Raw genomic sequence first — 24,847 nt, 5'->3', positions numbered from 1 at the left:
CTGTGTTTCTGAGCATTAGAGTCCCAAGTCCTAAGGGGTGGGGGGCTGCGTAAGAGGTGCTCTTTTCCACACCTTTGGCCTGTAGCTGATCAAGAGATAGAGAAAGACCAGTGTGACACAAAGCTCTCTTTTCAGAAACACAAAGGCTTATATCGATACTTTGAGCCCTCTTATTTCTATCCCTCCGTATGCTTTTTCTTTAAGGCCTCTGACTCTGCTTTGACCGCAGTCCTCAGGTTCAAGGCTTCCCATGGCCAAAACTCTGTATTTCCCCTTCTCAAGTTTCCCTGCCTTTAACCCTATCAGCTTCAAGCCTCTTACCCCCACCCTGCCCCAATATGAAGAACCTGCTAATTTTTTAGCCACTAATCTTTTAGCTACTAATCTGCTTTCCCAACTTGTGGCACCTGAGCTATTTATAAAGCAGCATTTCATGCTTACCCCCACCCCCCAGAACCATATTCTTCTCCCCTGATTCCCACCAATCTGAGCACTCAGAGGACCTTGGGTGTAAGAGGTTGGGGAGGGAGGCATAGCATCCAGAGCTGGAGACTGATGTGAGCTTCATCTCGCTCTCTTTCCAGATAATAGTCCAATGTCCTCTGTTTCTAGCCCATACTAGGCCCCACATACCTTGCCCTTAGCATCCCCCTTAATATTATCAGGGAACAGCCCTGGATGGTGTGGCTCAGTGGATTGAGTGCTGGCCTGTGAACCAAAGGGTTACTGGTTTGATTCCCAGTCAGGGCACATGCCTGGGTTGTAGGCCAGCTCCCCAGTAGCGGGCACACGAGAGGTACCCATACATTGATGTTTCTCTCCCTTTCTCCCACCCTTCCCTTCTGTCAAAAAATAAATAAATCCAACCTTTGAAAAACCCTAAAAATATTATCAGGGAGTTTAGGGACATCTTTCCTGACACAGCAGCAGGCATGCAGGCTGAGAAACCCTGCAAGAGACCTCTGGAAGCTTCCCTAAGCTCACCCCAGGGACCAGACCTCATGTGCATCAAAGGGAAGCACTAGAGAAATATCTTTCTTTCTTTTTTTCCATTAAGATTAGAAATAGTCACATTTATTTTTCTGAAAATCTAACTATCTCAAGATTTTAAATATTATTAAATATATAAGTTCATGAGGATAATGACTATTTCTTTCATTCACAAAACACAGACCCAGCCCTATATCTTTCCTTTAGTAATTGTTTTTTATTGTTCAAGTACAATTATCTCCACTCCCCCCTGCCCCACCCACCCCCATCTCCCACCCTCAATCCTACGCCCCTTTGGTTTGTCCATGTGTCCTTTATACATGCTACTTGATGACCCTTCCCTTCCCCTCCATTATCTTTCCCCTCCTCTCTGTGTCCTTTATACATGCTACTTGTCCTTTATACATGCTACTTGATGACCTTTCCCTTCCCCTCCATTACCTTTCCCCTCCTCTCTGGTTACTGTCAGTTTGTTCTTTATTTCAATGTCTCTGCTTATATTTTGCTTGCTTGTTTGTTATCTTCCTTTCTCTAATGGTCCCCTTCACCAGGGCCTAGCCCCTGGGACCTGGGTGAGAATAAGGAAGGGACAATTTGGAGAGGGCGATGAGAATAACAGACAGGTTCAAGAAAGACTTTCAATGCCCATAGCAGTGTCTGCCACCAACAACAAAGAGCACGAGAGCACCAACTGTTTGTCTCTCACACCTCTCCTTTCTCAGCTGGGGGACAAGGCCACCGTGATGTGACCTCAGGCTCAGAATCCATTGTAGGAGCAAAAGCAGACAGGATCTGTTTATTTGTTCATTCATTCAGGTAACTAACAAAGATGTCTCACAAAGATGCCTACACTATGCTAGGTGATGTCCAGCTTCATCCAGTGCAATTTTCCCTCACAGTCTTCTGGATGGAGACCTGTCTCCAGCCCCTTTACAGACAAGTTTCTTCTCTCTGAAGGTTTCCAAGAGTGCCCCAGCCATTCTAGGAAAGCCAGCGCTTTCTGAAGATGGACAGTATAGTTAGCCAACAATATGTAAAAAATAAAAGCAGGGAGGTATACAGGATGGGTGAGAGTATGGATGAATAAGTACTCTTGGCAGGAGAGAGAATAGAAAAGGCACTTCATGCTGAGAAGTGTCGATCTAAAGAGGAAAGGTTACTTTACACTAGGAGTGCCAAGGAGAGTAGGGGACAAATGATTGAGCCTTCCTCCTTCTTTCCCTCCTCCCAGAAAAGGCTCTACATCAACTCCATGGTCAACATTTCCAGGTAAGTAAGAGCTCCTTCTAATTCTCTGATCCTGGGACTTGTCCCCTACCCAAATTCAAGTACTTGCTTTTGCGGCAGATTGGTTTTCCACCTCCCCCAATTTGTGGCTTGAACTGTACCCCAGTTACCTCCTCCTTTGCACCCTTGCATGCTCCTCAGGTGTCTTCTAATTCTAGGAGCATTTCCTTTTCTCCCCACTTACCCTTATTTCCTCTCCCTTCCTCTCTTCCTCCCTTCTCTCCCAATCTTCCTCCCTATTCTGTTTCTGCCTTTCTCCCCATAGGGTGTTTTTTAAAGATTTTATTTATTTATTTATTTTTAGACAGAAGGGAAGACAGGGAGAAAGAAAGGGAGAGAAACATCAATGTGTGGTTGCCTTTCGTGCACCCCCTACTGGGGAGCTGGCCAGCAACCCACGCATGTGCCCTAACTGGGAATCAAACTGGCGACCCTTTGGTTCTCAGGCCGGCACTCAGTCCACTGAGGAATCCTAGGTCTTGATCTTGGTGTTCTCCCTCCAACCTTATAATGGGCCTCTCTCCTCCAGCTTCAGGTTCACTACCACAGCAAACCCATCTCTGTCAATGTTTGTATCAACAACTGCACCAGCACACTCATCAAAAAAATCAAGATTTCAGGTGAGCTTCTTTTCCTATCCTCCTACACCTGGTCCCAAAACCACAGATCTTTTTCCAAAACTCTTCCCCCCTCATCCAAATCTGCATTCAGCTAGGCTTTCCCACCAATGCAGGCATATTGAAATTTACTCATCTTTGTCCATGAGTACATCATGGTACATCATGCATATTTTATAAGGTCATATCTGAGGGCAGTAAGTTGAGGGCTCGAGGATGACTGATTAATTATAGTCATGTAATTTTCTTGCCTGTTGAGTTGACCAGATCACAGATGTTGTCCTGTATTCACTAGACAAGTACACCAAGACTGTGTTCATTTAGGAGTTCATGTGAGCTGGGGCTGGGGTTAGACAGCCAAGGGGTGGAGGGGAGGCAGGAAGAAGGCTGAATGCTAGAGGCAGAGGAGAGGGTTGGGGAAAGAAGAAAGTGGGTAGAGCCCAGGACTGAGAAAGATCAAAGTGAAGGCTGACATGGATAAAGGGAAGAATTCCCAGGAGAACTAGAGGGAGGATACCCACAAGAGGATCATCAAAATGCTGAGAGAGGACGGTGGTATAAGGATTTCCCATCAGAACAAATTGTTCCCACTTGCCACAGTGAGACATGACAGCTTTCTTGGATAATCCAGTGGGTTCATGCAGTTGTAGAAGATAATGTTGGGAATGAAAGCACACTTAGTTGGCGAACCTAACCTAAATTCTCTTCTTTTCCTCTCAAAGGGAGACTATAGCTGCTAACTCTAGTTTCTCCAAGAGCTTTGCAGTAACCCCACTGCTGGCTGCCAACTGCAAGAAACAGGGCTTGGCACTGGATGGAAAACTCAAGCATGGTGATACCAATCTGGCCTCTAGCATGATATAAGCTCAAATGTCACTCCCAATGTCCATTTTCTATCTCCAGCCCATTCTGCATGCCATATATACAATTGTGAGGTTTCACCTTTAATAAAGCCTACCTACTTTTAAAAAAATATCCCCAGGTCAGTGTTCACAGATCTCTCCAGAACCGAGGGCCAAGAGTAAGCCAAATAATTAATGCCCATGAGACCAAAGGCAGGCTTAGGTCATAGGCAACAAGAAAGGAAAAAGTGGAGAGAAAAAATTCCTGGGTTGTATATTTCACAACCCACAAAGGTCTTATACATGTACTATGTTTCCTTTATAAAAATCCCACTAAAGTAGGCTGTAAAGTTGTTCTCGTTCCATTTTATACCTAAGAACCCGAAGGCTGAAAGAGATGAAGGAATTTGTGCAAGCTGCTGTAGCTAATAAGTGGCAGAGCCAGAAGGGATTCTAGTACATGTCATCTGGCTCTAACACTGTGATCTCTGCAGTACCTACTCCCTGGGGAAGACAGAAATGGATGAAAGACTAGGTGATGAGAAATGGAGGAAAAGGAGGACAAAAAAAGAGGATGATATGATAGGAATTGATAGAATTCTATCAAGTCATTCATTTGGCCTTATGACTTCAGAAGTCTTTGTGTTAGATGTGTGTCCCACAAAAAACCATCTGCCACACAAGCATTAATTTCTTCTGCCTCTCCCCATAGTTTATCAATTATGTAGCTATAGGTGATTATAGCAAGGAAGACCCTTATAAGTCATCCAAACAGCATTATTTTATAGGGGATCAGCATCCCAGAGCAATGAAGAGAACTTCCCAAGAATATACATCTTTCTGTATCTTCTTTTTCAATCAGCAGGTTTTTTTATTGAGCACCTATTACATGTGAGAGAATACAAAGAAGTTTAAGACAATCTCTGCTTTCAGTCAATGTATGGCCTGGATGGGGAACAAAGAGGAATGCAAATGCAATGTAACAGTTAAATGTTGCTACATGTGGTTCAGATCATAAATCCAATAGAAACTGAAAGCGGCCAACATAGCTGGAGAAGTTTTCCTAGAGGAGATAAATGAGCTAGATCGTAAAGAATGTGTAGAATCTGGAAGAAAAGAGCATTCCAGATTGGGAGCATAGCAGGAGCAAAGGCTAGAAGGTAGGAATCCGCATGGCACCTTTTGGGCATGGCAAGAAGATGGGTCCATTTCTGTTGTCTCCCAGGTGTTAGGGAGTTAGGGCAGAAAAAGTTCAAAAGGCTGGGTGGGGCAAGATTGTTAACAGCTGTGAAAGCCAAGCAGGGTGCTTACAGTCAGAGAGGTAGGATCTGGTAAAGAAGCAGAAGGTAACATGGTAAAACTGGATTTTAGGAACAGAAATGTGATCCCAATGAGGAGGAGAGAGTAGAACCTGGGAAACCGGTTGGAAGCCAAAAGGGACACAGGAAGGCACTGGGGGACTTGGTGAATTACTGCCCCTCCTCAGCTCCCCCGACAAATGCACACTGAATACTGCCACCTCCAGTTTTTGACCTGGAACAAACAAGGAGCTGCTGAGGATACTGAGGATACTTCGTGTCCTACAAAGTCAGAGTCAATCTGACGGTGTCCAGTGGAGGGTGAGTGAGGATTCAAGGTCTGTCTGAGCACGCATTGGGGAAGCTGAGGGTTTCTCCCTTCTGCTTCCCTCCCGATTGGACTGACCCAGTCAAGCTGTTTCCCAGCCTTCTCCCAGATCAGGTTCCCTGTGAGCTCAGTGAGCAAACCACCTTCCCTTCCAGAAACCCATTCTATGGCTAAGTTGATCTCACCCCCCAGTAAAATTAGATTGCCACTTTCCATTTCCAGCTGCTACTGCTATTTTTTTTTTAATTTAGAGATTTTTCTTTATTTCTTTTTAGAGGGAGAAAGCGGGGGAGAGAAGCATCAATGTGTGGTTGCCTCTTGAGTACCTCCTACTGGGAACCTGACCTGCAACCCAGGTACGTGCCCTGACTGGGAATCGAACCAGTGACCCTTTGGTTCTCAGGCCAGCACTGAATCCACTGTGCCGTACCCGCCATGGCCAGCTGTTAATTTTATAGTGTCATTCTACCCTCAGCATCCTAGGCAACCTGACAGCCAGGTAAGAGATTGTGTGGAGAAGGGACAGGGGCAAGAGAGGAGGATGAGGAGGTGAGGAGACTAAAAGAGTGCTAGGGAGTGTGAGGCCATCCAGGATGGGGAAACCGAGGGAGACAGGTTCAGGGAGTGGACTTGAAGGGAAATCTGTAACTCTGCCTTGGGCTCCTTGCAGTGATGTTGGTGTGGAGCTGCCCCTGATCCTGATGCATCCAGCATCCAAAGCCATGTCATGGTGACTGAGCAAGTGGGACTCACAGGAACAGTGGGCTTTCTGGTTGGGGACCAAGCAGTTGTGATCTCATGGATCAGAGACTAGCAGTTTGGGTGGAGATTGAATAGCAATAGGCAGGTTGGGTGTCTAGGGAAGTTGTGTGTGTGTGGGAGGATGGCAGAGGGTAAAAACGGGAGGGGGGACAGGAACAAGACATTTCTTCAGAAAATGAAGAGCTTCATTTTCCCCTCCCTCTCCTCCCTTGCTGCAGAGGCTGCTAGGTAAGGAAATGTCAGGCCCAGGAAGTCCCATCCCCTTCCCCACAGCCATCCTCCATTTTATGATGGTAGAACTATGAAAAAGCTTCCTGGAGTATCGCTTTCAATATGTTTGTAGTGAAAACTTATGATTGAGCTTCGTGCCATTGTTCAGTGCTTTGCAGCTGCCCTCCCTTCAGTTTCTGCATTCCCTCGCTCCATCCCTGGTCCTCTCGAGAATCGCCCTCCCCCTTCAAGGCGTCCATTCCTGCTGCCCTCTCACACTTTCTTCCATCTTTCATTCTTCGATCCCTTCCCTCCATCCCTCCTCCGTTTTTATTTCCCCTCCAGTGCTCAAGGGGGACTTTCGTGTTGGGAGGCTGGGAAAGGGGCAAGTGAAGGGAAACTATGGCGTGTGGTCAATGGGTGGGTGAGTGAGTGAGTGGGGGAGCTACCGAGAGGGGGCAGAGGATCTGAGCTGGGAGGCAGTGAAGGGATTGCTTCTATGATATCGGGAAAAGGAGGGAATGTGAAGGATGCCCAGAAACTGCTTCCTAACCCTGCATGCCCCTCTGCTGCTTCTGCAAGCTCTGAGGACAGACTCATCCAGGAGTTTACCCAGTAGGATCCTGGCGAGGAAGAGAGCCAGGAGGCTTTGGCGGAGGAGGGGGACGAGGGGAGCTGAGCACCTGGCTCTGGCGCTTGCGTGGGAGTGCTGCTGTAATGCTCTAATAAATCAGCTTGTCCACACGTGGCTGGCGATCTCTTTGCTATCTTCTTCTCCAGGAGGGTAATGGAACTACTGAGGATGAGCTCCCCCTTCCTAATAATTAGCTCACCCTGTAGCAGGTGCTTTCCACGTAAATGACCCTAGCCTTCCTTCTGGCACGCTGCCAGCCCTCTGTGAGTCCTTCAAGTTTCCCTCCGGGTGCCACCCACTGCTTTGGAGGAGGGACCTGCTGCAGCTGCCTGCCAGTGGGCACAGCTATGCTCCCAGGCTGAGGGATGGTGCAAAGGTGGTTTGAATAGCAGTTGGACAGAGAACACTGTGTGATTTCAGGCAGCTGGCCGCAATATACTTCACACACAGCGAGGCCCACTGCAAGGACGGAAGCTTGGGCCTGGAAACCATCCAGGGACCGCCCCCCGCTCCCCCCCCCCACCCCAGCCCTGCTCCCCACGCCAGCAATGGTGTCTGTGTAAATCCAAACTCCTGTTCCTGGAGCAGCAGGGCAGTGGGAGGTCTGAGTTGGGCTTGTGGAATAAGATCTGACAGTATGGAATGGCGTAGAAGGTTCTCAGAATTAATTTCCTCCTTGACCATCCCAACAAATACTTTATTTATCTGTCTCACAGTGGGGCACTCGCTTCGTGATCCAGAGCTTCAACTGCACTGGCCAGCTGAGCCCACCACCAAGGCTCATGCGGTAGGTTTTGTCCCCTTCTCAGCTCCACTCACCCAGGAATTCTCCTCCTCAAAGTTACCTGTTGTAAGTGTTAACAAATTGAGCAAGATCACCTTCTCAAGGTCGTTTTCCAACTACAGTTCTAAGGCTGCCTGGTATTGGGGGTAGAGGAGAGGTACAGAGCGAGTCTCTCTCCTTTGCAGGCAACCATTGGAATTGACTTCCTGTCTAAGACAAGGTACTTGGGGGACTGAATAGTGCAGGTTCACGCTCCTTTCACTAACCTTCTATGTCAACCCTTCAGGCATATGCATTACCACCCTGGACTATTTGTGGATAAAGAAGAGAAGGAGCCCTGGCTGGCATAGCTCAGTGGATTGAGCGCAGGCTGTGAACCAAAGCATAACAGGTTTGATTCCCAGTCAGGGCACATGCCTGGGTTGCGGGCCAAGGCCCCCAGCAACCATATATTGATGTTTCTCTCTCTTTCTCTCTCTTTCTCTCTCTCTCTCTCCTCTCGCTCTCTCTCTCTCTCTCCCCCCCCCTCCCTCCCTTCCCTCTCTAAAAAGAAATAAATAAAATCTTTTTAAAAATCACATTTCCTTTAAAAAAAAAAAAAAGAAGAGAAGGAAAAGCATGAAGCCTCCGCAAATTATCAACCCTTCCCTGTTTCTTGTCCTCTCTATCCTCATCTGGACTCTGGCTATAACACAGACAAAATCCAAGAGGTCTTGAATCCTTAGATCTGCTGCCCTATAGGGTCTTCCTTAATGGAAACAGTACATTGACATTGGACCTGCCCTAGGATGGTAGGCCACCTGATTTGTGGCTATAATAGCCACTTTTCAGGGACCCACTTTCCTTGAGTCTTTTTATTTTTCTTTTATTAACTTCTACCTTTCACAGCCTAGTTTCTTGTCTACCTTTGTCTGCCTTTGTCTTATGCAGGTTCAACTGCAACCACAGGACACAACTGGCCAGAAGCCCTTTTGCAGCCTAATTCCTAGCTGCATTATGCTTTTTAAAAAAGATTGTATTTACTTATTTAGAGAGAGGGGGGAGGGAGGGAGAAAGAGAGGGAAACATCCATGTGTGGTTGCCTCTCACACGCCCCCCTACTGGGGACCTGGCCCACAACCCAGGCATGTGCCCTGACTGGGAATCAAACCGGCGACCCTTTGGCTCCCAGGCCAGCACACAATCCACTGAGCCACATCCAGGGCCCTAGCTACATTATGATTCAATTATTGCAGGGGTTATCTATGACATCACAAGGGGGTGCTGTTTGAAAAACAGATTGAGGTAAGCAATAGGGAGGTTGATAGAAATAGCAGAGAGGAAGGGCAGGTACTTTATTCCCTCCAAAACTTCACTAAATGTTTCAACACTCTGCAACACATTCTCTTGTACATATCAATGCTTTCAAAGAGACAGATAAGTGGGCAGATGTTCAGGCAGATAAGTGGGCATAGTGATGATGTCGTCATCATGTTGGTGGGTAACAAGATTGATCCAAACAAAAGCTATAGTGTAATTATACAATTTTTTCTGCCATACCTAGAGATCAGTCTCTATGGGGAGGGTCTACTATTCTGTTTACTCAGGAGGAGTTACCAGTGTCAGAGATCAGAAAGGTCATGGGGTTCAAGGCTTCTAGGGTTTCTGGTACTAGGGAGGCATCATTACACCTCAGAAAGATCTAGTCCTATCCGCTCTGAGTCAGAAGGGGTCTTATAATTGTCTGGTCCCTTATGTAATTTCTCATTTGTCAAGACACATCTCTGCAGAAGAGGGGGAAGAAAAACCCAGAGACCTCAATGCGATGTTTGTTGAAACCAGTGCTAAAACCAGGTGCAACATGCAAAATAACCATTCCTTACAGTAATTCCATGGCACTCCTGGCTCTGGCCACCCACTGATGCTTACTCTTTTGGGTAATCTTGGCTTGTCCTATTGTGGAGTGGGAGTAATGTTCATGTCCCCATTATACAGAGAAAAGGCCCAGAATTATGTCTTTGAACCTGACCTCCCTTTTTTTCCCCTTTTGCACATCACCATTCTCTCCCTCCACCCCCATTCCCTCTCTGTCTCTTTCTCACAGCTATTCCTGTACATGGCTTCTGGCCTTCCTTCCGAGAGTGATTCATCCCCACTGAAGGAAGAAGAGTATCCTTTCTTCCAGCTTTGCTGGAGTGGGGAGTGTACAAGCAAAGCAAACTTCCCTTGCTGAGTTGATGGTCAGCCAATTTTTCTCCCTGACTGATATTTAAGAGACAAGGGACTAACTTCAGCCCAAAGGAGCTCCCTGGTTCACCTGTAGGTAAAGGGGATTGTAAAGTCAGAATTCCTCTTCTGTCTCCTAGAAGCTGCCCCTGGGAGTCCAGATGTGGCCCCAGTCCCCTCTCTTACCTTCCTTAACACACATCAATAGTTAAAATCCACCTGGAGCCCTCTGATGACTCAGGCATCAAAAGCCACTGTTCCTGTCGATAGCTTCATTTTTAAAAAAACAAATTTTATTTATTTTTTAGAGAGAGGGGGAGGGAGGGGGAAAGTGGGAGAGAAACATTGATATGTGAGCGATCCATTGATCAGTTGCCTCTCTCACGTCCCTAATCAGGGACCTGGCCCACAATCCAGGCATGTGCCCTGACCAGGAATTGAACTGGTGATCTTTCGGTTCGAGGGATGACGTCCAACCCGCTGAGCCACACCAGCCAGGGCTGTCCGCCTAATTTGATCCATTTATTGCATTTGGGCTTTCCAGGACCAGTCCTTCCCCCTCCATCCTCAGGGTTATGGTTTAAATACTTGGCCAGTTACTAAGCTCTGGTCCAATTCTGGGACTCAGAAGTAGAACAGAAGCCCTGCAAGTGCCATCATGTCTTCCATGACAACATCTCACAGCTATGGATGGAAAGTTCTTGCAGGGCTTAGGAATCCCACCTCGCCTTCTCTGACTGCCAAGACACCTATAGGGGATGCGGTTCTACAGCACCTGGGGTACCTCAAAGGCTGATACAGTTCATTCTCCACTGCTTTCTTATCAACACTCTCAATAAACTGGTCCTTTCGCCTCAGCCTATTACTCCTTGTGCCTTCTCCACGCTCTGTCAATACTTCCACAATGCAATTGTGTCATCTGGTGCTCCAAGTACAGCAGAGCGAGAACCAGTTTAGGGCAGGAGGGGTTTTGCCTCTTAGGCCTATGGTACATGGCTGGGTCTTTTTACAGTTCACTACTTTTAGATGAGTTGTTAATCACAGGGAGAGGCTTGGATTGCAACATTCAGTCGATTCACTCAATGTGCCTGTGTGCGTCTTTCTCAGATGGCCACTAGGGGGCAGGAGAGCAACAAGGATTGCCCAGGAAGCACAACAGCTAAACGAGTTCTCTGTCCAGCTCTGCTCACAAGGATGTTGCTACCCAACAGTGGCACCAAGCCTCTAGGTATCACAGTAGAGCTGGGACGGATTTTCTAGGAAGAGCCAGAACTTCCTCATAGAAATATATTGCTACTATTTAGAATGATTTCCCATAGTTGGAGACCAATCTACCTTATTTCAAATTTTCAGGCTCCACCTTGGACCATCAGAATCACTCTCCGGGGGAAGAGCCTGGAGGTATTTAAGCTTTCTAGGATTCTTTCAAGGCAAATTTGGGACTTTCATCACAGGGCCACTTCATCCCGTATCTCATTAGAAAACTAGCTATTCTAAATGGGCATTTTGAACATGGTATACAGTGTGGCGTGGAATCTCTAACAGTGGACTGTAAGCAAGGAACTCAGAACCTGGCAGGTTATTTGGGGGCTGGGGTAAAGGAAAGGGGGAAGCTAGCTGTCAGTACTACTCAACCTGCAACTTGGAAATTGGGAACCAAATTCTTACTGCTGTCCCTGAAAAGAAATGCATCTAAGGCCCTCCCTTAGTTTATGTTCCAGATCACAGAATCAGGGAAAAGAGAAGACGGAACTATATTAATACCGTACCCTGCAGAGAAATGTCCCCAGATCATGGGGAAAGGGCACGTTTCCTCCACTATCCCTCCACCCGATACCATCCCTCAGTTATACTGCATCTAAGGTTCCCAGGCCTCCCTGATGTTCTGGGCAGATAGAGACAATTGTGAAGCAGGTACAGCATTGCTCTGTTACTTCCAGCGGCTCCTCTTTGGAAGAGCTTTTATGTTTGCCTCGAAAGTATTTTACACTCAGTGAGTATCATCCAAAAGTCACACTAACATTTCTTCAGCATCACGTTTTACTTTTTTGGAGAATAGGAGGGGCAGGAGGGAAAATGGGGTCCCCTTGGAGTCTCCAAAGTGTATGAGACTCTGTGAGAGTGTATGTGGCTTCCCTGAGGCCTGGCCAGCTTGTCCTAGATTCCAAGTGGATGGCTGTGGCTTGCAACTCTCTAGTGTACAGTCCTCTCTTTTTGGCGATGATAATCTGGGGGAAAGAAGAAAGACAAGGAGGAAAAAGCAGGTGATTTTCAAGCCTGAGCTCCCAATCCCCCACTCCCACCAACTCATGGGGCATCCAGCAATCAGGATTTAAAAGAATTCCTACTGCAGGCCCTTCCAGGTAAGGGACACTTACTGTAGGGAAAGAAGCGGACACGCATGCTGATTTCCCGGGCCGTCTTCAGGATCTCAACAGCCTGAAAGGAACACAACAGCTTGTACAAATAAGATATGACTCAGGACACAATAGCAAGAGGAAGAAAGTCCTTTGCCACTCCAACCTTCTGGATCACTAATAGCTGCTTCCCTCCAGTCCACTTCCCTCAGGAGAGATTCTTTCTTATCAAGTTGCACACAGAATTAGCAAATCCTGTCTGACCTGTCCTACTTGGGATCGTTTCCTGCCTCACCACAGCCCAAGCGCTGTGCTCACCTTGCTATGCTCAATATCTTGGAAGTCCACATCATTCACAGCCAGGACTTGGTCCCCTTCCTGAAGTCCTGCTCGGTGTGCATCAGAGTCAGGGATCACCTGTTGGGAAGGAGAGAATATGTGATTGAGGTGGGAGAATTTCAGAGACTGTAAGTGAAATGAAGTGCTATGCAAATGGAAGGTGCTACTGTTTGTGTGTGTGTAAATGTAGGGAAACGTGCTTGCCAGGTTGGAAGTGTTTTTGTTTTTTAAGATTTTATTTATTTATTTTGAGAGAGAGGAGAAGGGAGGGAGAAAGAGAGAGAGAGAAACATCCATGTGCTAGAGAAACAGTGATTGGTTGTCTCTCACTCATGCTCAGACCAGGGACTGAACCCACAACCCAGGCATGTGCCCTGACCAGGAATCGAACCAGTGGCCTTTTGCTTTGTGAGATGATGCCCAAACAACAAAGCCACACTGGTCAGGGCCCAGGTGGGAAGTTTTAAGTGGGAAAGGTCATTCCCATTATGCCCTTCCTATGAGTCTACAAAATCATCCTTCTCCGAGGCCTTGAGACATCATGGTTCTGCAATATAACAAAGGGAAGTAGCTACCCATATTGCCTACCAGGTGCACGCACCTTGGAGATGAAGATGCCTAGCTGGGAGGCCTTTCCTCCTCGGATGTTGAATCCCAACTGCAAGACAAGAGCACAGAATGGGGGCTCAATATAGACCACAAACACAAGAATATCTAGTAGCATCATTATATGATAGCTGGGATATGTGTCCCTCGGAGAGAAGTCAGAAGTTGTGGAAGTGTTGTATCTCAGCTTTTCCACCCAATAAAGGTAGTTTCCTCACCTCCTCACCTGCTTTTAAATCTGTCCTCCCAACCACGGGTAAGTTCTTGGCCCGGTATGGACAAATCTAGACTGGTATAAGATGAATTGTAATTGTTCCACAAGCTCACCTGAGCTCCAGGGGGCTTCTTCAGTGTCACAGTTCGGGGCAGAAACTGGGTCAACTCATTGTTGTAGTCTGGGTGGTATACCCTCTGCAAAACACAGCAACCCCAGAAATCTTACTAGTGGTTTTAGACTTTATGCCCACTTTCATCCAGAACACAAATGTATCTCCCTGAAGTTAGGAAAAGGTCAAGTCATGGACTTAATTTAAATAGACCAGATAACATTGTCCAAGTGGGCTGATGGAGAGCTTGGGGACATGCTAGCAGTCCAGTGGCTCCCCACTTCTTTACCTTGAGAGAATGGAAACTGGGGCTCTGAATATCCAGAATTCTGTGATGTGAATGGACTCTGGCAGAAGGATTCCATAAGAAGCGTCCAGTGGACCCAGTTGCTCAGAATCCAACTTCTGGGCCTCTTGGCTACAACAAAGGCTGATTCATTCTGCCTTGAGCTTTCTAACTGTGCTATCCTATGTTTATCCTATGTTTAATATATCATCTTATGCCCATGAGGAAAAATCTGCTGTTCAAGAGTACAGATGGTTCCCACCTCATGAGGAGGAATCCATGCTGGGGGATTCTCATAGGCTGGCAGGAAAACCACTGGGTAGTCATCATAAGGAATCCGGCTGTCCATCTTTGGCAAGCCTCTGGAATGGAAGGGTGAATCGAAGCTGATAAAAATGGTTTAAAGGGGACAGCAGCCTAGCAACTTTCAAAAAACAAATCCAACCTATCCCAGGCCGTCATCCTATGATCCTAGCCCACTTCTAGGGGACAGATAGTTGGAAAGAGGAAAGAAAAAAGATGGAAGAAAACAATGAATTTTACTGGATATCTGGGTGTCAAACAACCTGCTAGGTCCTTTATAGAGATGATCTTTCTTATAACACTCCTGCGAAACACATGTTACTGTCTTCAACTTACAGAACAGGCAAGCAAGAGTGCATCTAAAAAGATCTATTTTCGAAATCCGAGGGAGTGCCGACTCCAACTATCCACAGGGAGTCGAGGCAAGGCACCGCCCCACATTCTGTGGCTGTGATCGGTAATGGTGGAGATCCCCAGACCGACCCTTCCTTCACCACTAGCCACCTCTGAATACGCTCCTCGCATGCGGCCTGAGCCCCGCGTATTCCCAGCAGTAACTGCCGTACTATCTCACCCGCCAACAAGCCTCAGCCAGCTCAGGTTCCACTCGCTGCCAATACAGCCCGAGAACCGGAAGCAGATGCCGTGAATGGCAGATAGGGGCGGGACCAGCGTGCGACGCGCAGGCCCAGAACTTCCCAAAAGCGTCCCTCACCGCACGCAGACGTGCTGGCGGCTCCCGCTGGCCGTCTGCGCTCCGATTGGCTGGCGCCTCCAGGACTAATTTGAAACTTGGCGGTTAAATCTCCGGCTGGAACAGGGCAACGGGACACCGGGGAAGGTACGTTTAGTTTGGCGAGTTAAGGGGACACAACTTAGCCGAGGATTTGCCTTTCCCGGTACCCTGGGGCTGTGGGTCCTTGTCATCGTCTCCGCCGGGGGTTTTCCTTTGCATTTCAGAGGCCACTTCGCTGTCTTCAGAGTGTCGGACTGTGCGACAGTCCTGTGGTGGCCAAATTGGAGGGAAAGTGACTCTCCAGCGCCAGTGATCCCGTTGCAAGGAGGAGGCTCCCTCACCTACGCTGAGTCCCGCAAACGATCTCCCACCCCCAGCGGAGGGCCGGAGCTAAGGGAGGAGCCCTCCCACCCCTGCGAACCCACCAAAGATTCATCAGCAAGCCTATTTTCTTTTTTTCCCCTCACAGACGGTGTTGAGGTAGGATGATGAAGGAAGAGGTGAAGGGAATTCCTGTAAAAGTGGCCCTGCGATGTCGCCCTCTGGTCCCCAAAGAGATTAGTGAGGGCTGCCAGACGTGCCTTTCCTTCGTACCCGGGGAGCCGCAGGTGCGTAGCAGAGTCCGGGGACGGCGCCTGAAAACCTGAGGCCAAATGACAGTGAGGGGCGTGGTCTGGCCATTCGTTATTTTCTTACTCCTTGTCCCTGTCCCTTGCCTTCTCTAGGTGGTGGTTGGTAACGACAAATCCTTCACCTACGATTTTGTGTTTGACCCCTCTGCTGAACAGGAAGAAGTCTTCAATACAGCAGTAGCACCACTCATAAAAGGCATATTTAAAGGTGAGGCTACTTCATTCTTCAAATGGTTCTTGAGCATATACTTTGTGTCAGGTATTGTGCTTGGATGTTACAAATGCAGGAATGGATGAAACATGAGTCCTGCCTTCAGAAAGCCCACAGCCTAGGAATTAGTGCAATATAACTTGGGAAAGAATCGTGTACCCTTGAAACTAGTTTTGTGCTCTATTTGCTTTCTGTAGTTCTGCTGCGCTTTCACTTTTATGTATTCTGTTTTTGTTTGTTTGTCTTGGGACCTCATTAGATTCGAAGCTCTTTGATGGGTGCTGATGATAATCAATTGCCAATCTACTTGAGGCCCATGCACCTGCAAGACCTGTGTAAGGATTTAGAGATAAATAATATAGCTTCCAGGCCCTGGAGGAATGCAAAGCTCAGGGGTAGGAATAGAAGTAGATGGCCACATACATGATTTTTGCTGCATTAACAATTTTAAGCTTTTTGCACCCATCTTTATTAAAAGATTTGTATTAATTTTAATTTTTAAGGATTTATTTATGTATTTTTTAGACAGAGGGGAAGAGAGGGGGAAAGAGGGAGAGAGAAACATCAATGTGTGGTTGTTTCTTGCACACCCCACACTGGGGACCTGGCCCGCAACCCAGGCATGTGCCCTGCCTGGGAATTGAACAGGTGACTCTTTGGTTTGGAGGCCAGCGTTCAATTCACTGAGCCACACTAGCCAGGGCTATTTTTTTTGTCATTTTTTATTGTTATTCTATTACAGTTGTCCCAGTTTTCCCCTGTTTGCCCTCCTCTGCCCATCCCACCCCACTTCCCACAGTCAGTTCTTACACTGTTGTCCATGTTCATGGGTTATTCATACATTTCCTTTAACTAGTCCCTTCCCCTTCTTTCCACCATTATCTCTCTACCCCCTGCCCTCTGGTTGTTTTAAGTCTGTTCCTTGTTTCCATGCCTGTGGTTCTATTTTGTTCATTAGATTCCTGTTACAGATGAGATCATATGGTATTTGTCTTTCACTGCCTGGCTTATTTCCATGCTCTCCAGCTCCATCATGCTGTTGCAAAGGGTAGGAGCTCGTTCTTTCTTTCTGCTGCATAGAATTCCATTGTGTAAATGTACCATAGTTTTTTGATCCACTCATTTACTGATGGGCACCTAGGTTGCTTCCAGTACTTGGCTCTTGTAAATTGTGCTGCTATGAACATTGGGGTGCATAGGTTCTTTTGGATTGGTGTTTCAGGGTTCCTAGGGCATAATCCCAGCAGTGGGATGACTGGGTCAAAAGGCAGTTCCATCTTTACTTTTCTGAAGAAATTTCATAATGTTTTCCACAGTGGCTGCACCAGTCTGCATTCCCACCAACAGTGCACTAGGGTTCCCTTTTCTCCACAGCCTCTCCAACACTTGTTGTTTGTTGATTTATTTATGATGGCCATTCTGATAGGTGTGAGGTGATATCTCATTGTGGTTTTAATTTGCATCTCTCTGATGGCTAGTGATGCTGAACATGTTTTCATGTGTCTCTGGGCCCTCTGTATGTCTTCCTTGGAGAAGTGTCTGTTCAAGTCCTTAGCCTATTTTTTTTCAATTGGATTGTTTGTCTTCCTGGCATAGAGTCGTATGAGTTCTGTATATATTTTGGAGATCAAACTCTTGTCCGATATATCATTGGCAAATATGTTCTCCCATACAGTTGGTTCCCTTTTCATTTTGGTGATGGTTTCTTTAGCCTTGCAGAAACTTTTTAGTTTGATGTAGTCCCATCTGTTTATTTTTCCTTTATTTCCCTTGCCCTAAGAGATATATCAGCAAAAATATTGCTACATGGTATATCTCAAACTTTCCTGCCTATGTTTTGCTCTAGGACTTTTATGGTGTCATGACTTATATTTAAGTATTTTATCCATTTTGAGTTTATTCTGGTGTGTGGTGTAAGTTGGTGGTTCGGTTTCATTTTTTTGCACATACCAGTCCAGTTTTCCCAACACCCAATTATTGAAGAGACTATTTTTACTCCATTGTATGCTCGTGCCCCCTTTGTCAAATATTAATTAACCATAAAGACCTGGATTTATTTCTGGATTCTCTCTTCTGTTCCATTGATCTATGTGTCTATGCATATGCCAGTACCAGACTGTTTTCATGTTATTTATTTACTTTTAGAGAGAAAGGAAAGGAGGGAGAAAGAGAGGGAGAGATACATCGATATGAGAGAGAAACATCGATCAGTTGCCTTTTTGTGCCCCAACTGGAGATCTGGCCCGCAACCCAGGCATGTTCCCTGACTGGGAATCGAACCTGTGACCTTTTGGTTCACAGTATGATATCTAACCCACTAAGCCACACCAGTCAGGGCTGCACCCATCTTTAAGGAAAAATATTTTAGAAGTTAAAAATACACAATAGAATCAATCAGCCCTGTTTTAAAAGAAGTAGTGCTTTCATGCAAAGTATTATGAAAACCAGAAGGATGATACTAATTCTACATAATACTTTCATGCAAAGTATTATGAAAACCAGGTTAGGAAACCTGGGATGAATTTCACAGCATAGGGAACCTTTGAGGTAGGTATTGATTGATAAGTAGAAGTCTTTTAGGTAAAGAGTGGGATTTCCTAAAGTGCCTGGATACTCTGGCTGGTTAATAATCCTTATGGCAGCCTTGGCTGGTGTGGCTTCATGGGTTGGGCATAGTACTGTAAAGCGAAGGGTCGGGGGTTCAATTCCCAGTCAGGGCACATGCCTGGGTTGCGGGCCAGGTCCTCATCAGGACGTGTATGAAAGGCAGACAACTGATGTTTCTCTCTCACATTGATGTTTCTATTCCTCTCTTTCTCCCTCCCTTCCTTTCTCTCTAAGAATAAATAAGTTTTAAAAAGCTTTTCAAAATCTTTATTGCAGAAGCTAAGGCTTTAGTATTATTCAAGACAATAGCAGGATTCTGAAGAAGGGAGCAATGCCTGAGAGGTCTTTAATATTATTCTAGGACAGTGGTTATTCAAGATTCAAAGCAGAGCTCTATTTAAAAGAAGTAGAACCATGACATACTAGACCCTTAAAGTTGAACAGGACATTTACGGCACCTAGTCTAGCTTCTCTTCCAAAGAAAAATGCCTTGTAGCAATATCTATGTAAAGTGAACTTCCAATGTCTATTTGAGTTTTTTTGGACAGGAAATTCACTGACTCACAGGGTAGTCCTGTTGATTGGTTTTTGAACAACTCTAATTGCATTAGGTTATATTGAGGTGAAATTTGCCTCCTAGTAATCATTTGTACCCAGTGATGTTAGTTTATCTCTCCAGACAAACAGCAGCCTTCTTCCAGGCAATAGCTGTCCACAATTTTTTTTTCACTTTTTAAGTGATGTCATGACTGGGCACCTTGAATACTGTATTTCAAAATTTTTTAATATTAAAGCAATAATCTCAAACTTATAGAAGTATTGTAAGAACAGCATAAAAAGTTTTTTTCCTGAACAATTTGAGGTAAGCTGTTGACCTGCTGCCCCTGGATACTTCATTGTATATTTGCTACTATCAAGGACTTTCTCCTACATAACTATAATACAACCATCAAAATCATGCAGTTAGCTCTGGCTGTTGTAGCTCAGTGGATTGAGCGTGGGCCTGCAAACCAAAGGTTGCCAATTTGATTCCTAGTCAGGGCACATGCCTGGGTTGTGGGCCAAGCCCTCAGTAAGGGGGTGTGCAAGTGGCAACCACACACTGATGTTTCTCTCCCTCTCTTTCTCCCTTACCCTCTCTCTAAAAATAAACCGGTAAAATATTTTTTAAAAAATCATGAAATTAGCATTGCTACATTTCTACCATCCAGTCCTCAGACCTCATTCAAGGTTCACCAATTGTGTCAATTTTGTCCTTTATAGCAGAGGGTCTAGTTCAAAATCAGTTGTATTTAGTTGCACTGCCTCTGTAGTTTCCTTCATTCTAAAAATTTTTATTCTTTTTTTGACTTTCATAATCATGACACTTTTGAAGATCACAGGCCAGTTCTTGTATAAACCTTTTTTTTTTTTTCAATTTTGGTTTGTCTGATGTTAATTTATGATTCAATTTGCGTTCTTTATCTTTAGCAGAAATATCACAGAAGTAGAGATGTATTCTTTTTGAACCCTGTCAGTCAATACATGATTTTGATTTGTCCCATTTCTGCTGATGTTTACTTTGAGATTTTGTTTGGAGGTTCTAGCAGGGGAGCATAGCGATTCATATACCCTTGACTGAAGAATGGTCCTGTCCTCTATCAGGGAAGGTCATCCTTTTCAATGGAGCACACAGTTTCAGGAGGGACGAACATGGAGCAGTGAGGCAGGAAGGGGACACCTGCCTCGCCAGCCAGATCAGCCGAATCAACCCTGGTGATCAATGGGGTGACAAGATGTCACAGCCAGATCGCCCTCACATCCTGATGTTCATTTTGATCATTTGATTTAGGTGGTATCTGCTAGGCTTCTCCACTATAAAGTTACCCTTTTTCCTACTTACATATATGCAAGACCATTACATGATTCCACAGCTCTTCTAATTAACCATGCCTCCTCTCCTTTAGCCATTCCTGAAATAAGATGGTTTCCAGAGCCTTCACTCTCTGTTCATCTTCCTCAGAGTGTACCACCATAGCTTAGTAAGAGTACCATAGTTCTACTTTCCTATTTTTAACTTGGGAAACTATGAGAATTACAGTATAGTCTTTAGACGCAATATAATACAGAAAAGGATTCCAATGTACATGTATGTGGTTAACATTGCTCTGCAAAGACAAACTATTTTTTTCAGTTAGCTCCACAGCAGCCCCTCCTACTCTGAACTCCCAATACCTCAGAGCCCTGAGTATTTTGTAGAAAGTACTAGAACTTGGTTTCCCCAGTTATTACTATATACACACATCTGTAGTATTGCAGAAGATTATAGAATGTTATTCTCTTGACCCATAGGCCTGCCATACTATACTGTACCAGGCCATCCTAGCAATCTGTTAGTGAAAATCTCAATTTAACATCTTATGATTTTTCAGAATATCTAGGTCTTCATTTATACAAACAAGTTCTTTCAAAAAGAAAAAAGCAAAGGGCATATATCCCATTGAATCACACTTAAATGATGACATTCCTATTAGGACTCTGATACTGTGGTCCAGAAGCAGCCTGAGAGTTCAGATAAGGAGCAGATGCTTTCATTGTCTGTAAGAAGCAACTTTGTTGCCTTTTCAAATGACGACTGTTACGCAAAAATATACATGTTTGAATCCCTTCTATTTATGTAGCTTCTAGGACTTTCATTTAATTCTCAAAATTTAGAATTTCTCAAAGTAGACAGAAAGTAGAATTACAAAGCTCTGAATGGCTTTTTTGCAGGGACTTGGCCATTCTCATGATGGCCGTCAGATCCTCAAGTGTTTTACTTCCTATCTTTTGAGAGCTATCAGGAAGGGCACACATTCTGGGAGGTTTTTTTTTTCTTTGCTTATTTGGAGCAATACAAAGTCATGACACCCAGATGACTTTTCTCTGTGGCTGTTGTTCATAAGAGACCCTTATCTTAAGAGAGCAGTCTCAATTTGTAATCACCGAAGGAAACGGAGTGTATTGATTGGATGAGAACATTTGAGCACCACTATGCGTGTGACTTCTGTTTTGCCAGGATACAATGCAACGGTCCTGGCCTATGGACAGACTGGTTCTGGAAAGACCTACTCCATGGGAGGCGCATACACTGCAGAGCAAGAGAATGAACCAACAGTTGGGGTCATTCCTCGGGTGATACAAATGCTCTTCAAAGAAATTGACAAGAAGAGTGACTTCGAATTTACGCTGAAGGTGTCATACTTGGAGGTAAATCATTTGTCTTGATTTATTCTGCATTTAAATTTATCTTTGGGTAGAAAAAGAAATCCGAATCAGGTTTTTCCTGGCATCGCTCAAACTAATAAATTGCATTTTTAGTAAATTACATTTTTATAAACTGATAGAGAAAACTTACTGGCTCAGTTGGATCTGGCTTGCACCCAGTTCTTCCCTTGTTGTCAAAATAGTCTGTTTAATCTGATTGTTAGAGGAGTTGGCATTGCCATATAAAAAGATGACAGGAGTTCTGTTAATTCCAATTTGGCCTCTTATTGATTCTCTGTAGAGTCTGCAGAAAAATATTTGATTTGCCTTTACTGTTTTGAGGCTTAAGCAATAATGCTGCTATTTTGTGAAGAATGTTCTAAAAATTGGGGGACATATTGAGTTGTGTAGGTGATGACAGAATGTGTTTATTCGATGGATATTTATTGAGTACCTACTATGTTATAGACCCTGTTCTAGGTACTTGGGCTATACCAGTCAACAAAACAGAAAAGTCCCTGCCCTTGTGGGTATCTTCATTCTAGTATATATCAATGTAGAAGTACATTGACTAGTTACAGCTAACCTCGTGACACCAAAAACACTTGTCTAGGGAACTTCCGGCTTCTGGGAAACTAGCTGGTTGGTTCCATAGCAGGGATAAGATGCCTCATCTTTACGGAATAATAATTCAAGTGCAGCGATGTAAGGATGCAATTGTAAATTGTATGTAAATACGTCATCCTGAAGTTGACTCCTAATGGGTATAGGAGGAATAGAGTTTGAAGGTGGGGAGGCACACATCATTAAGATTAGCCTTCTTGAATCTTCATGAACCCAGTTGTGGTCAAGGTAATCAAATGAAAAAAGAACTTCAGAGCCTGGTATGTCAGATAGTAGCCACAGCAGTAATAGCAAACAAGTAGAGTGCTGACACTGTGCTAAACACTATTCTAAATACTTAAAGTTCTGCTTGTTGTTGAAATACTGGTTGCTACTTCTTCCTTTTGCTTCCCACGTCCACCCTCTATGAAGAATTTGTTACTTACAGCTTAACAGAATCGGTGAAGGTGACACTGTTAGGACACCATGAAAGAACTGAATTTGGGCACCCATGTTACTTTCATTGTCTGCTATTCCTAAGAGACTCTGTCTTGAGAAAGCAGTCTCGATTTTGTTACAGTAACGTGTGAATTCATTTCTTGCAAGTATCAAATGTTTGCCTATAGGGTTAAAGCCCTTTTCTTAATTAAAAATATGATATGTGTGTTGTAAGAATGTTTTAGAACAAAATCACAAAGAACTTAAAAATCATCTCTGATCCCACCACCCTGAGATTACCCTGTTAACATATTGTTTTTACTACTTTATTTTCAATGATACCAGATTTACAATGAAGAAATCTTGGATCTTCTATGCCCACCTCGTGAGAAAACCTCTCAGATAAACATACGAGAGGATCCTAAGGAAGGCATAAAGGTGTGTTTGTTGTTGTTATTATTATTTAAAAATGTTGGTCGCTACTAAAGTTCACATGTCTTTTATTTGCCACTGTGGTTTTAAATGACTACTAACATCTTTCAGATTTTGTGTGGTCCTGATTGCCTTTGTTAATCTAGAATTCCTACATGGGATCTCTTGGAGGGAAGGATGTTTGATCACCTTCCTGTTACCTCTTGAAGGAATGCTAAAATCAATTAAATATTACAGGATTAGCGATTTACAGAGTTCTAAGGCTTTGATGTCCAGTATGGTAGTCACTAGCCATAAATGGCTATTTAAACCTAAATGAACTAAAATTGAATAAAATGTATAATTCAGTCCCTCACCTCTGGCCAGCATGGCACAGTTGGTCGGGCGTTGTGTCAGAAAGTGAAGGGTTGCCGGTTCAGTTCCCAGTTGGGGGACATGCCTGGCTTGCGGGCCTGCTCCCCAGCTATGGGTGTGAGAGAGGCAACCGATCAGTGTTTCTCTCTCACATTGATGTTTCTCTCCCTCTCATTCTGCCCACTTTCCCTATAAATGAATGAATGAATAAATGAAATCTTTTAAAAAAAATTTGGTCCCGCCCTGGCTGGTGTGGTTCAGTGGTTGAGCACCGGCCTGTGAATCAGAGGGTCACAGGTTCGATTCCCAGTCAGGGCACATGCCTGGGTTGCGGGTCAGGTCCCCGGTAGGGGGTGTGCAGGAGGCAGCCATACATTGATGTTTCTCTCCCTCTCCTTCTCCCTTCCTTCTCCTCTCTAAAGATAAATAAATAAAATCTTTAATAAAACAATTCAGTCCCTCAGTTACACCAGACACACATGAAGTACTCAACAGCTACATGTGGCTGGTGGCTACTATATTGGACAACACAGATAAAGAACTTACCCATGGTCAAAAAATTCTGTTGGACAACCCTAGAATAGACATTGTGCTAGGCTCTGGAGTGATATTTAAAAATTGAAAAGTTAACCAACATAACCTTTTCAAAATTCATAAGTACCATAGGACAAAGATCACTTATTTGAGAGGCTTGTATCACATGGCAGTCGCAGGTTGCAGAGGTATAGCTGAACAGAATTTTTTTTTAATCTTAATGTTCTTTCTTTTTTCAAAAAAGATTTTATTTATTTATTTTTAGAGAGGAAAAGGGAGGAAGAAAGAGAGGGAGAGAAACATCAATGTGTAGTTGTCTCTCGCGTGCCCCTACTGGGGACCTGGCCTGCAACCCAGGCATGTGCCCTGACTGGGAATCGAACCAGCGACCCTTTGGTTCACACACTGGCACTAAATCTACTGAGCCACACCAGCCAGGGCTGAACAGAAAATTTGAGGCAACGTAGGGAGTTTTGTATACGGGAGTGGTCCAAATCCAGAAGCCAGTGTTGAAAACAGGCAGAGCTTGGGTCTAGCACCAGTTTGAATATTCGGGAGTGGGAGAATCTGATGCTGGAAGTGGATGAACATAGGTAGTACAGACTTGGGAAAACTTGATAAAATAATATCTTGCCCATCTTTCTCTCCTTCCTCTCTTCCCTGCACAGAAAGGTGAAGCTTTAGGGGACAGGTGCCTGAGAGGCAGGTGCTTTTTTTTTCCTTCTGGGTTGTTAAGCCATTAACCAAGTGCAAAAGCAGGGCTTGAAGGATCAGACTCATTTCAAAAGCCTGATGAGCTTGGAATACAGGAAGACAGTTTGAATAGTGGGAATAAGAAACCTGGGCCAAACACATGCTGTCTGTCACCAGAAAGAATGTTGGTAGTAAGCCAGCCCTTGAC

General features: G+C 44.9%; 3 protein-coding genes across 7 annotated transcripts in view; 2 read left to right on the top strand and 1 right to left on the bottom strand.

The window, feature by feature from the left end:
• Nucleotides 1-2,185: 2,185 nt before the first annotated feature.
• Nucleotides 2,186-7,462, top strand: ARR3 (arrestin 3). The gene is given in 5 exon segments (XM_036016371.1): nucleotides 2,186-2,259; nucleotides 2,788-2,897; nucleotides 3,154-3,226; nucleotides 3,617-3,747; nucleotides 6,772-7,462. Coding segments are annotated over 5 exon segments (630 nt in total). The 3' UTR covers nucleotides 7,014-7,462.
• A 4,517-nt stretch (nucleotides 7,463-11,979) lies between these two features.
• On the bottom strand, nucleotides 11,980-14,888 carry PDZD11 (PDZ domain containing 11). 5 transcript variants are annotated; one of them, XM_028522544.2, is made up of 7 exons: nucleotides 14,749-14,887; nucleotides 14,134-14,233; nucleotides 13,587-13,670; nucleotides 13,255-13,311; nucleotides 12,633-12,731; nucleotides 12,336-12,396; nucleotides 11,980-12,185 (listed from the first exon to the last, which is right to left on the bottom strand). In XM_028522544.2, exons 2-7 carry the CDS (start codon nucleotides 14,218-14,220, stop codon nucleotides 12,151-12,153), a joined length of 423 nt encoding a protein of 140 aa, XP_028378345.1. In that variant the 5' UTR covers nucleotides 14,221-14,233; nucleotides 14,749-14,887; the 3' UTR covers nucleotides 11,980-12,150. The 5 variants fall into 5 exon arrangements, with proteins under 5 accessions (XP_028378345.1, XP_035873090.1, XP_028378344.1 ...); XM_036017197.1 differs by having other exon boundaries at nucleotides 14,744-14,818; XM_028522543.2 differs by lacking the exon at nucleotides 14,749-14,887 and adding an exon at nucleotides 14,511-14,703.
• Nucleotides 14,889-15,367: 479 nt separating this feature from the next.
• The window catches only part of KIF4A (kinesin family member 4A), a 108,857-nt gene continuing 99,377 nt past the window's right edge, over nucleotides 15,368-24,847 (top strand). The window contains exons 1-4 of the mRNA XM_028522542.2: nucleotides 15,368-15,518; nucleotides 15,636-15,750; nucleotides 21,398-21,588; nucleotides 22,972-23,064. Of these exons, the coding sequence (XP_028378343.1) occupies nucleotides 15,396-15,518; nucleotides 15,636-15,750; nucleotides 21,398-21,588; nucleotides 22,972-23,064 (522 nt within the window). The 5' untranslated portion in view covers nucleotides 15,368-15,395. The remainder of the gene's footprint in view (nucleotides 15,519-15,635; nucleotides 15,751-21,397; nucleotides 21,589-22,971; nucleotides 23,065-24,847) is intronic.

This window comes from Phyllostomus discolor, chromosome X (genome assembly GCF_004126475.2).
Source record: "Phyllostomus discolor isolate MPI-MPIP mPhyDis1 chromosome X, mPhyDis1.pri.v3, whole genome shotgun sequence".
Taxonomy (NCBI): Eukaryota; Metazoa; Chordata; class Mammalia; order Chiroptera; family Phyllostomidae; genus Phyllostomus; species Phyllostomus discolor.
Note: the sequence above shows the minus strand (reverse complement) of the source record. Positions and strands in the feature narration are given on the sequence as shown.